This window comes from Schistocerca americana, chromosome X (assembly GCF_021461395.2).
Source record: "Schistocerca americana isolate TAMUIC-IGC-003095 chromosome X, iqSchAmer2.1, whole genome shotgun sequence".
Lineage (NCBI taxonomy): Eukaryota > Metazoa > Arthropoda > Insecta > Orthoptera > Acrididae > Schistocerca > Schistocerca americana.
This window is the reverse complement of record NC_060130.1, coordinates 629,444,804-629,458,628: the sequence shown is the minus strand read 5'-3', so window position 1 is coordinate 629,458,628 and position 13,825 is coordinate 629,444,804. Positions and strand designations below refer to the sequence as shown.

Here is a 13,825-nt window from a genome sequence, read left to right as displayed (position 1 = left end):
TTGCCTGAAAGTCCTGTGACTGTCTTTTCGTCATTCTCTGAGTTAATTAAGTAAAGTATATCTTATTGTAAATCAGAGGATGTTTATAGTTGAATCTTTCATCCGTAATGTGTTATTCAAGAAGACAAATGAAATTTTTCATGAACTCTCTTGAACTCTAGTCTTCCTACATAAAGATACGTTCAGAAGTTAATGACTAAAAGGCAGTCCGGTGCCGATGTCTCTAATCTAAGCTTAACCGTGAGCCTTTAGTTCGAACTCCTGAAACGGCTGCAAACATTTTGCGGGAAATTATTTCTAACCCGAAAAACTTGTCAGGCGGCTTTCGCGTAGCGTTGCAACCTCTGGATCACGGTGTTCCGGTTTCGATTCCCGGCCGGGTTAGGGATCTTCTCTGCCCGCATCATTCATGGAACAGGCTAGACTGGAACGTGTACTGACTGGGAATGTGTACGATCGCTGATGACTGCGCAGTTGAGCGCCCCACAAACCAATTATCATCATCATCAGGCGGCTTTCACAACAGACAAGTGTTCAACGTTCGTTTTATCATTCTGATCTTACGTCCTTACGTCTGAAACCGCAGCTGTGTTTCATGCGTTTAAACATTAGTTCCAGCTGATAATGAAAAGAGGCCAATCACTACAAGCGGTTGCTTAAAAAGGTTGTGGATGACGAACTTGACCCGACACTGAATTTTATGAGTGGTAGAGGTTGCTTTCACCTTTCTCGCCATGTGAATAGTCAGTAAAATTGATATTGGGCCATCTAAAAGCCTCACGCTGTGCATCAGATTCCTGATAATGATGAAAAAATTGAAGTTTTGTGCGCAGTTTCAGGTTGTTGAATTATCAGTCAGATATTCTTTGAAACCAATGCCAATACAGACATTTTTCTTAAAATTTTCGAAACGTTCTGCTCTCAGTTAAAGGAACATGGGAAGCAATACTTCTTCTTCCAACAAGCTAGGAGATACGTGCCGCACGTCTCGTCAGTCGCTGTCACGTGCTCATGAAGCCTTCATTAAGAACGCACAGTAAGGAAAGCTTTGTGGCTGAGGCATTCTTGCCTCCTTATAACTTTTATCTATGCGAATATTTAAAAGGAAAAGTGTATGAAAATAACTCTAAAACGTTAGACTTACTGAAGGAAAATGTTCTTCAGAATACTGAAACAATCGAAGTTACATTTTTGGGTGAAGTAAGTTTGGACTGGATATCACACGCTACAAAACTATAGATGAGCAGGGTGACTATTTCCGACGTACTTAATAATTTTTAAATCGTTGTAATTTTTCAAATTTTCAATAGTATTTTCTGATGTTAAACGAATTTTTTATCTATCACTAAATCTGCGTTTTACTGATGTTGGGTCGCTTTTATCTTGTAACATAGCACCAACCTCTTAGTTTTGCAATAGAAGTTACCAATTAGGTGAAAAGTACAAAAAAAGAACGTCACTACAAAAAAAGGACTCTCAAAAGTACACTACTGGCCATTAAAATTGCTACACCACGAAGATGACGTGCTACAGACGCGAAATTTAACCGACAGGAAGAAGATGCTGTGATATGCAAATGATTAGCTTTTCAGAGCATTCACACAAGGTTGGCGCCGGTGGCGACACCTACAACGTGCTGACATGAGGAAAGTTTCCAACCGATTTCTCATACACAAACAGCAGTTGACCGACGTTGCCTGGTAAAACGTTGTTGTGATGCCTCGTGTAAGGAGGGGAAATGCGTACCATCACGTTTCCGACTTTGGTACAGGTCGGATTGTAGCCTATCGCGATTGCGGTTTATCGTATCGCGACATTGCTGCTCGCGTTGGTCGAGATCCAATGACTGTTAGCAGAATATGGAATCGGTGGGTTCAGGAGGGTAATACGGAACGCTGTGCTGGATTCCAACGGCCTCGTATCACTAGCAGTCGAAAAGACAGGCATCTTATCTGCATGGCTGTAACGGATCGTGCAGCCACGTCTCGATCCCTGAGTCAGCAGATGGGGACTTTTGCAAGACAACAACCATCTGCACGAACAGTTCGACGACATTTCAGCAGCATGGACTATCAGCTCGGAGACCATGACTGCGGTTACCCTTGACGCTGCATCGCAGACAGAAGCGCCTGCGATGGTGTACTCAACGACGAACCTGGGTGCACGAATGGAAAAACGTCATTTTTTCGGATGAATCCAGGTTCTGTTTACAGCATCATGATGGTCGGGTCCGTGTTTGGCGACATCGCTGTGAACGCACATTGGAAGCGTGTATTCGTAATCGCCATACTGGCGTATCACCCGGCGTGATGGTATGGGATGCCATTGGTTACACGTCTCGGTGACCTCTTGTTCGCCTTGACGGCACTATGAACAGTGGACGTTACATTTCACATGTGTTACGACCCGTGGCTCTGCCCGTCATTCGATCCCTGCGAAGCCCTACATTTCAGCAGGACAATGCACGACCGCATGTTGCAGGTCCTGTACGGGCCTTTCTAGATAGAAAAAAATCTTCGACTGCTGCCCTGGCTAGCACATTCTCCAGATCTCTCACCAATTGAAAACGTCTGGTCAATGGTGGCCGAGCAACTAGCTCGTCACAATATGCCAGTCACTACTCTTGATGAACTGTGGTATCGTGTTGAAGCTGCATGGGCAGCTGTACCTGTACACGCCATCCAAGCTCTGTTTGACTCAATGCCGAGGCGTATCAAGGCCGTTATTACGGCCTGAGGTGGTTGTTCTGGGTACTGATTTCTCAGGATCTATGCATCCGAATTGCGTGAAAACATAATCACATGTCAGTTCTAGTAGAATATATTTGTCCAATAAATACCCGTTTATCATCTGCAGCCGGCCGAAGTGGCCGTGCGGTTAAAGGCGCTGCAGTCTGGAACCGCAAGACCACTACGGTCGCAGGTTCGAATCCTGCCTCGGGCATGGATGTTTGTGATGTCCTTAGGTTAGTTAGGTTTAACTAGTTCTAAGTTCTAGGGGACTAATGACCTCAGGAGTTGAGTCCCATAGTGCTCAGAGCCATTTGAACCATTTTTATCATCTGCATTTCTTCTTGGTGTAGCAATATTAATGGCCAGTAGTGTAGTAGGTGGCTGAACTAGAGGTACGCACAATCACGTCCTAAGGTGAACCCACCTGTTTGATTCGGCGAGTTGGCACATTCAGCGACGCTCCAGAATGCAAAAGTCCCCTGCCTCACTTTCGCAGCCCAAGTTCCGACGTTACGATATTGCTGGCGACACATTCGTACACTTTGAATGAAGTTATAGACCAGCGAATAGGTTATTTTGCCAACAAATAAGTGTCAAACTCGTGTGTTAAAAGCGGACAACAGAGTCCGCCAGAAAAATGTATACACAATTTAAGGAACGAGAAGTATTACTTATGTGTTTATTTTACATTTAACAGTTGATCACACATGTTGTACAACCTTGAGTTTAGCACATGGTTACTTTAAATGTTCAAAATGTTCACCGTTGGCGGCTATACACATAACAGAACGACGAGCGGTCACCGCAACTACGCCAGTCGGTGTTAGAGTGGAGCTGCACATGTCGCTCTAATCTCCTGGCGAAGTTCCTCCAGCGTGCGTGACTTACGTGGATAGACGTTATCTTTCACAGTTCCCCACAAGTAAAAGTCCATAGGTGTAAGATCTGGCTACCGTGGAGGGAACTCAATGGGCCGTCTTCGTTCAATCCAATGCCCCGGGAAATTGTCATCCGGGAAAGCTCGTACGGATAGGTGGTAGTGTGGAGGCGCCCTGTCCTGTTAGTAGAAGACCTCTTCATCAGCTCCATACAGCGCAGGTATAGCTGGCAAAATTGATGTGCGTAACATTTCCAAGTACACTTCTCCAGTGACAGTAGCATCAAAGAAAAAGGGTCGTACTAAGCCCCTAGATGATAGTCCACACCACACATGAACCCCTGGTAGATTGGCCGCTTTATCCACAAAAACATGCGGATTTTCCGGTGCCCAGTACACACTGTTATGCCGATTCACGGATCCATTAAGTTCAAATTGTGCAATCGCGATAGGCTACCACTCGCAAAATTGCATTCGGCGATCAAGATCGTCATCATTAATCACGTGCAGTAATCGTGGAATGTAAACATTCCACTTTGCAGCTTTCAGAATTCTTCGTACACTTGTACTACTAGCTCCCACTTCACGTGCACATTGCGTAGCAGACTTCTGTGGATAATTAACAAACGTTTCCCAGACAAGAGCCGACGAAGCAGGACTTGTAGCTGTACGCTGTCTTCCAGATCTTCCTTTGTGAATTCACAAATGGTTCCATGCAATTCAAACTTGTCAGTGATCCGTTTAATTGTTAGGCGGGTTGGCTGTTCTGTTTCAGACTTCCGCCTCCAGTGACGTTGCACTTCAACGGCATTATCAAACTTGAAAAACCACTTCACAATACATTTTCGTTGCTCGAATGTCAAACGTGCTCCAGCCCTCTTGTTTTTTCAATGCCGGGATGAAAGTACTAACGTCTGTTGAGCCAAAGACCATACTACAACATAATCCTAACTCAAATCGAACGACAATATCGACATCTCGATAGTGCCTGACAAACAGTGTATACATTTTTCTGGGGCACTCTGTATACTACAATTAAGTTGATTTACACAAGTATAACATCCAAAACCAAAGAGATATGTGCGTCACTCCAGAATTTAAGGAGCATTCACGAGAGCCATAATTCCGAGTAATCGCTCCCCTCCGTACTCTCTACGAACTAGCGACACCAGAGAGAGGTAAAACAACAAGCGTGCAGTATATGTGACACACACACACACACACACACACACAAACGCGCGCGCGCGCGCGCACGCGCGTTCAACGGCGCCTGTATTAAATATTCTATCAAGCGGGACTTCATATACTAAATGCCTGGGTATTGCAATACTGCTAGGCACAAAAGTTTCTGTATATTCAGCGATGTAGTGAGAATAGCCCTACTTACCAGTGCAATGGAGAGAGATGACGCAGTTGACCAGCATTAGCTTTTTTTGTCACCATGCTAAATATTTATTTGTGCTCCTATCACAGTCACTTCCTACAGTACTGTACACGGTTTTACTTTGAAACATCAGATCAACTACAAAATCAGTTTATTGCAGCACTAAGGTTGGACCACCTCTAGTAACATGATCTGCTCTTGGTCAATCATCGTCACGATCTGTCGTAAAGAAGGGAACGCTACTCCTATGTGTAAACGTTTTCCTGGCTGTGACGTCAGATATATCACTTTTCATAATACCCATAATTAAAATACTTCTGTAGGCTCCAACGATGAGTAACGGCTATACTTGCTCAGAACAACTATCACAAGAATTTCTGTAGATATATGTCTTATCTAAACAGTATTTTTACTGGCGGACTATGTAGCACTAGAACCGACGGGCTTTTCTAACTCCATAGAACCGCCATCGGGACAAAAATGTCCTATCTCTAGTCGATACGTACACAGCTTGTTCTTAGTCTTTTTTAATGTTGAGGATGAGTTTTTCTCTAGCAAATAGTTACTCCAATAGTCTGTTATTTTGTTTTAATTCTAAACATGGAATATTTTCATATTTTTTGTCCAAATCAACTTCAAAATCCAAATACTTGAAAACTGTTTGTCATATCAAAACGAAATCTTCCGTTTTTATAGAAATACTGCCAAGTCAAAAAGCTTTCATTACAAAATGATACATTCAATAAGCAAGCAAGATGTAATATAGACTCAGTATGTTACCATAACGTAATAGAGGACTACACTTTCTTACACATTGTTTAAAGGTAAACGTTACAGTCTGCATAAGTAAATAAGTTCCTTTTAGATACCTTCAGATCATAGTTGTCTGCAGACAAAGCTTTGCAATCAGCGCAGACGCAGAAAACTAAAAATTGGCCGTGCTTTCTGTAAAATCTGTGCCAATTCCGCAACAAGCCTTGTCATCTTGCTCTTTGTTTCATCTCTGTAGATTATCCAATGGCCGAGCGGTTCTAGGCGCTCAGTCCGGAGCCGCGCGACTGCTACGGTCGCAGGTTCGAATCCTGCCTCGGGCATGGATGTGTGTGATGTCCTTAGGTTAGTTAGGTTTAAGTAGTTCTAAGTTCTAGGGGACTGATGACCACAGATGTTAAGTCCCATAGTGCTCAGAGCCATTTGAACCATTTGAACCATTATCCAATGATTGATGTCTACAAAATCCGGAATATTATAAAAATATGAACGGGCCACATACTTCCATCAGCTTTCATTGGGTACTTGCGAGCCATCTGTTCTGCATCATTTACTACATATGCAGATTTTGTTACATGTCACTGTCAGTTTGTACATATGGATGCAGGGAACTGGGAACTATTACAATCATACCTGGCTTTCCATTGTACTCTGTGAACGTCATAGTGTCCTTTTGAAATTTACAGTTATGTATACGTCTTCGCGAGCTTTCTTCATACACTCAGGCACTTCACCTCCAGTTTTGTAAATTGTAACAAGCAAGCTTGTCAGATTTGTTTTCAAATACCGTGCAAGTGAAACTGAGGTGAAGTAGTTGTCATACGTGAAATTTCTTCCTTTATTTAAGTATGGCTGCACAAGTTTCTTCACTACAAAGTCAGTAAGATGTCCACTACCACGACAAGTTTCATTTTTACAAACACATGGGAATTGATTTAGCATACATTCAAAATCTTTATCTAACGCCATCCAGTATTTCTGCACATCCATCGAAGGCAGCTACTGCTCATCAACACAGGACAAGGACAAGGAATGCAAATGTTTTGACAGTTTGCTATGACTCTCTTGCACATCTGATACGAGAGCAAGCATATCGTTTTTTTAGTCGCTCCAACCGTGTCAACTACAAGTCAAACCTGAGACATATTATGATTTTCCTGAAGCGATAATCTGACATCACGGACTTGCAAAACTGTATTCTCATTTTCTCTGACCAAAGAAGTTCCACTTCTATTTCTTCTGATTCAGCGGCATCACTACCACATAGAACAGTAAGAAATGCATCAAGCTGTCCTAACGGCAATGACAATGTGTGTATGGGAGCCCCACCTTTGAGGCGCTGGAAATTTTAAAATTTTGATTATGTGTAGCGGATTTTTAAATTATTTTTCAGTCTACCAGTTCAAGATTACCGCTAGTAGCTCAGAAGATCGTTTTGCTCGAATTGTACACATCTTGCACCAAGTCATCATTTGTTACTAGCAGGTTCCTACAGACGAATGTTTTTCGTAGCAAATTTAAGACTTTTTATAATTTTATTTTATAGCACACTACCACTATTTATGATTATAAGGAGACAGTAACAGTCCAGACTGTTCTGATTTAGAAAGTCGCAATCACTGTTATTCTTGTTTATAGTTATTTCATCTTCTTCGGCCCGCATGGGCTGAAGGTGCTGTTAGCGATAGTATCTATATCCATTCTTCCTCGGAAGATGTTTAAAATGATAAAAATTGTTTTAAAATATTAACATATTGTTAAAATACTGTTACAGAAATTAAAATACAGACAACTTCCTTGCAGTTTTCAAAAGTTTTTGATTGTGATGTATTTCAAAATTGATGTCTTCCATTGACTTTCTGCTATTGGCGATATTGGTGGGGTGTGGTTTGTATCAGTGAGTAGGAATGCGCAGGAAGTGGAATTCGGTAGTTTTAAAGATGAAGTGGGCAACGCGTATGGATTGTGTAAAATGTGATAGACGTTTAGGGCTTTACGTGCCACAGTATCGGTTGTGGTATTAAATCTCAATTTAAGTCCTAGGCATGCCCCGACCTTTCAAGGCTAACATTGCCAACCTACTATCACATGTTTTGCGTCAAACGTTTAATTTACAGCTATCAGCAACAGTATTTGTGTGATCTGGTTGTAAATCCGTTAACAAACTGCGGTAGCTTCACTAAATGTTATGCACGTTACGACATTCGCCTTGCCCACATGAGCGGGATACGAGCTGTAATTGGTAACAATTGCACCTACTTTTCACTCAAAGAGATTTATGGTATGCGGGGGGCATTAAGTAAGTAATGAAACGCTTTTTTCCTGAAAGTAGGCTGGTTTTATTCAGGGTTTCAATACACCATGTTACTCCCCACTGTTTCGGCCACAAAATCATATTTTTCAACGTAAGCTGCGTTCAATGCGACGGCGTTACGCCACCTTACTGGGAGAGCGTGTGTGCCCGCATTGTACCACTTTACTGGTCGTCGCCGGAGTCAACCTGTTGCTGCATCAATAACCTCCTCATTATCCACTTACCGCTGCCTGCAGACTGCATCCTTCATTGGGCCAAACAGATGCCCTTGATGGTCTCCTGTTAGCGGAGAGTAACCCAGCGGGGACACTCCTTTGAGGACCGCAACTAGTAGACGAGTGTTCCAGCACTACCAACGGAGACGTCCAGGTCAGCAGCGACGTGTCTGATTGTGATCCGTCGATCACCTCGAATGAAGGTGTCCGCACGGTCCAACATTACAGAAGGCACAGCTGCATGCGGCCGGCCGATACGCTGGAGATCGGATGGGTTTGCGCGACCTTGTTGCAATGATGACAGACGCCTCGTCCAATGACTCACCATGCTTTTTTTCACTGACAGGTCTCCATAGACATTCTTCAACCGACTACGATTATCTGCGATGCTCTGGTTTTCCGCCAAAAGAAAATCAGTGACAACGCCCGTTACAGACGCCATTTGGGAGCTACGTTTAGTGCCGTCACCTATCGGAACTTACTGAAACTGTTAAGGGCTCAAGCGGGAATACTCGACGATGTCCAATAACAAATTGCACTTTTTTAACAGAAATTGGCCGACAAAAAAATGTGTTGCGTTGCTTACTGAACGCTCCTCGTATAGAACAGTGGTTTAGAAACATTCAAAATGTGATGTGGAGTGATGGGAAAGAGAAACCTATATTTGGGTGTTAGAAAAGAAATAGAGCAGTGGAAGAAGGGTCACAATGACTTGCAGTCGAAAAGGATTCTTCCGTAAAACCTAAAAAAAATGCTGAGGCATAAATGATGGGGTCGGTAGCTGTAGATGGTTCTTCCTATTAATTATTGGGAGGATTGGCCTAAGAAAACGCTGGTTGGATCTGGAGGTAATCTGGTTGATGAAGGGACCTCTGGGATTTCTGGAGGGTTGGGTGTAGGGCTAAGAAAAGTTGTCATTGTACTAGAGGAAGCAAAAGGGAGGTAGGGTTTAGGGATATCAGTATACTGTGTAATGATGGTTTTAGTGTATGCATCACGTTGGGGACCGAGTGCGTGGTAGTGGATTTTCTTATGGGCTCAAACTGTGAAAGTAGTTAATGTTAACCAGCGTTATTAACTGTAAAATAATGCACTTATGTACAGAATTTGCGTTAGTATAAAAGTGATTACGTGCGCCAGCTGCATGAATATTAATAAATATTTCCCTCGTAGCTGTAATAGCGGTATGTATCAACTTCATGCACCTCTGCCTGGAACCTCCATTGTGTCGAGGCAGAACCTGAATCATACTCCTCGTTTATTAAATATTCCCGGTAGCCCTACTAGTTTTCCGCGAAACGGCCGTTTTACGTAAAATAGTGAAGGACATGAATGTCGGTTCATGTAGTAGTAGTAGTAGCAGTAATAGAGTACCTTCATTCACCAGTGGACGACTTCTACGAGGATATTGGGCACATCGTGATGTTACAGTTTAAGAAAAAATTTACAGACCTAGTACAAGCCTTTACCTGAAGTAATTAATTCGACATATCGAGCAAACTGTAGAACAAAAAGTGAGGATGGCACTGAGTAAATGTGTACAGGGTGAAAAAAATTACAAAATATATAACATCAAAACGTGTGTTCAATTCCTAATGCTGAAAAAAACGAAATTTCAAATCGTAACCATCCGAAGAAGAACAGCCATAACAAAAAATAAAAACACAGCATGTAGGTCAACTCCACGAAATCTGTCTATGAAGATGCCTTGCAAAGAATAAAGGCAAAATGCGTATGGTACAAAAATTATGTTTCATTCAGTTGTGATTAGACAGTCCCAAAATAATAATTATCATGATACCGAAATAATAATATTTCGTTTTTCTCCCAATAATATTCCAATGTCCTGGATATACGATGAATACGACGCTAAGAAGAACATGCAGCTCATCACAAATCATCGATGATTCATACTTTGGTTTAAAAGCATAATGTAACTCATAATTGTGTTCTTAACTTGTTGTTGGAAATTAAGCCGAGGCTCAAAGAGAAAATTAAGGTTTCATCACTCAACAAAATTTCAGTTAATAGAAAGTGCAGGCGTTGTATTTGCAGTCTACATTAGCAGCTGCTGATCGGGTTACTTTGCAGTGGGAGTAGCTGGTTGGGGGATTACGCTAAAGGATCAAATGGACATTTATTAATGTCTCGTAACAGAACTCGGTGGCAAGAATATGGAAAATACATGATTCAAATACACTATGTGATCGAAAGTATACGGACATCTGGCTGAAAATGACTTACAAGTTCGTGGCGCCCTCTATCGGTAATGCTGGAGTTCAGTATGGTGTTAGCCCACCCTTAGCCTTGATGGCAGCTTCCACTCTCACAGGTATACGTTCAGTTAGGTGCTGGAAGGTTTTTGGGAAATAGCAGCCCATTCTTCACGGAATGCTGCACTGAGACGTATCGATGTCGGTCGGTGAGGCCTGGCACGAAGCCGGCGTTCCAAAACATCCAAAAGGGGTTCTTACGATTCAAGTCAAGACTCTGTGCAGTCCAGTCCATTACAGGGATTTTATTGTCGTGTAACCACTCCGCCACAGGACGTGCATTATTAACAGGTGTTTGATCGTGTTGAAATATGCAATCGCCATCTCCGAACTGCTCTTCAACAGAGGGAAGCAAGAAGGTGCTTAAAACATCAATGTAGGCCTGTGCTGTGATAGTGCCACGCAAAACAACAAGGGGTGCAAGCCGCCTCCATGAAAAACACGACCACACCATAACACCACTGCCTCCGAATTTTACTGTTGGCACTACACACGCTGGCGGATGACGTTCACCGCTCATTCGCCATACACACACCCCGCCATCGGATCGCCACATTGTGTATCGAGATTCGTCACTCCACACTACGTTTTTCCACTGTTCAATCGTCCAATGTTTACGCTCTTTGCGCCAAGCGTCGTTTGGCATTTACTGGCGTGATGTGTGGCTTATGAGCAGCCGCTCGACCATGAAATCCAAGTTTTCTCACCTCCCGCCTAACTATCATATTACTTGCAGTGCATCCTGATGCAGTTTGGAATTCCTGTGTGATGGTCTGGATAGGTGTCTGTCTATTACATAATACGACCCCCTTCAATTGTCGGCGGTCTCTATCAGTCAACAGACGAGGTCGGCCTGTACGCTTTTGTCCTTCACGTTTCCACTTCACTATCACATCGGAAACAGTGAACCTATGGATGTTTAGGAGTGAGGAAATCTCGCGTACAGACGTATCACACAAGTGACACTCAATCACCTGGCTACGTTCGAAGCCAGTGAGTTCCGAGGAGCGCCCCATTCTGCTCTCTCACGATGTGTGATGACTACTGAGGTAGCTGATATGGAGTACCTGGCAGTAGGTGGCAGCAAAATGCACCTAATGTGAAACATGTGTGTTTTCGGGGGTGTCGGGATACTTTTGATCACGTAGTGTAGAATTATGCAGCTAGACTGATCAATGGGGAACGAGCGATTTACGGAAACAGAAATTTTTTAAGAATATCATCTCGCAATGCAAGAACACTTCTGATTTCCGACATAATTTGACTGCTATCTTTGAATATGTGTAAACCGTAGGTTTGTACTAGCTATCTCAAACATATTGTAATTTATGACCGGCGGAGCGAGGTCCCATTACGGATGTTGTACTCAAAATACATGGAAGCTTCTTTGGGAGGCAGATTTTCTAGGAGGCTCTGAGTGTCATGAAGAGATCACTGACCATGAGTATTCTGAAAGGAAAATGTTAAACGTTCTTCAACAGCTTATGCAGTTCGCTAAGATTTTAAATGTTTGTTTCCCTGTTGTAATGATGTTTGCATATTTATTTTTATGACTATTAATATATTTTTATCTGCGTATTTAATTTTATTTCTTCATAATTTAATGAAAAGAGTTTTCTAACGAAGCAGAGATTGGTGTGTCTTGTTATATTATCTCAGTTGTACAATTAAAAAAATAAGTGAAACTTATTGCCTTTTGACGTATATTTCAGATACATATTCGCTTCTGATCACCAGCATCGTACTGAACGTAATAGAGGCTCTGGCTTGTGCTATGCTTCTGTATGATGGAATAAAGGTATGTGAAATACATTAATATCAAAGTAGTGCAAATTTTAAAAGAACGACTTGCTCTTTAATTGGCTCCTTTTCTGCACACACTTGTATGAGAGGAGACACCTAGCTCATAGCATGTAGCAACATACATTCATATGAAAATCGTTGGAGAGGCATCGTCATACATTATCACCCAACAGCCTCCGACAATTAACGGAGATTGGTCAAAGTTCGGTCCAAGGCGTGCAATCTCGCTTGATAGTGTCCCAGACATTCTGAATAAGACTGTGGTCAGGTGAAGTGCAGCGCCGTACAAGCAACCACATGTCTGAGTCAAGGGCTGCATCAAACCAGTCTTTGGACTGAAGATCTCAGTAACAACAAATATTTTTTCTGCTTCAATCAGTGTTAAAACTTCGACTCAACCAATTTTCACAGTGCAAATACACTAATATTGACGCTTTTCCCCATTGTTCCTTCTGCCTCAACTTGAAGGGACACAGGTGTGTTTTACGGTTTAGTATTTTCGAAAAGTCGGCAGTAGCCATGCAAGGTTGTACACCATGAAAGTGGCCACTCTATGTTGGAAACGGAAGAAGACCTCACAATTTTGCACGTAAAGGATATAGGTAGCAAATTGGATATACTGAAACAGTTTGAAGAAGGGTAGAAAATTACGGTTTAACGTCCCGTCGACATCGCGGTCATTACAGGTTGATCGCAAGGTCGTAATGTTTTAAGAATAGGGAAAGAAATCGGCCGTGTCCTTCCAAAGGAACCATTCCAGCAGTTGCTTAGAGCTATTTAGGTAAATCATGGAAAGCCTAAATCTGGATGGCCGGTTGCGGATTTGAACCGTCGTTCTCCCGAACAAGAGCCCAGCGTGCTAAGCACAGTACCACATCGCTCTGTGGTACAATATGAGACTACAATACATAGCGGTAAAAATAAAAAATGTATTAACAGATTACAGGAAACGCAAACAGCTTCCTTTTTTTTCAATTTTATAACTTTGTTATAATATCAGCCTGCAGTTACCTACTTCAAGTGTAGTAATACTATCGACATTCAGATCTCCCAGGCATCTCCGTAGCGATGTACATTATCTTCGATCATTGTTGAGAGTGCATTTGATTTCTTGATTATGCACATAAGGTTTTCATCGCGCTACATGTGTGTGTGTGTGTGTGTGTGCGGGCGTGTTTTCCCTGGAGGTATAGGGACTGTGCGTGTGACCTGGGGTGGCACTGCCTATATTCAAGAACTGCACATGCCATTTCGTTTTAGTTTATTTTACAGACGGGTCGGATTTTGTTGAAGCACATTGTAGGACGACACCCTTACAGGGGAAATAACCACGAATTTTTAATATTTATATTTTTATATTTATCGTTATTATAAGATTTTTGTAGAATAATTCAGATGCTCCTTTAAAACATGTCATTTCAGTCCTTTTCCATTGGGAAATGTGGCTGAGCTACAT

At 42.3% G+C, this 13,825-nt stretch overlaps 1 protein-coding gene across 1 annotated transcript in view; it reads left to right on the top strand.

The window, feature by feature from the left end:
- Positions 1–13,825, top strand: part of LOC124555089 (lysosomal-associated transmembrane protein 4B-like) — a 158,934-nt gene that overhangs the window by 127,635 nt on the left and 17,474 nt on the right. Inside the window, exon 4 of the mRNA XM_047128884.1 lies at positions 12,279–12,364. Within this exon, the coding sequence (XP_046984840.1) occupies positions 12,279–12,364 (86 nt within the window). The remainder of the gene's footprint in view (positions 1–12,278; positions 12,365–13,825) is intronic.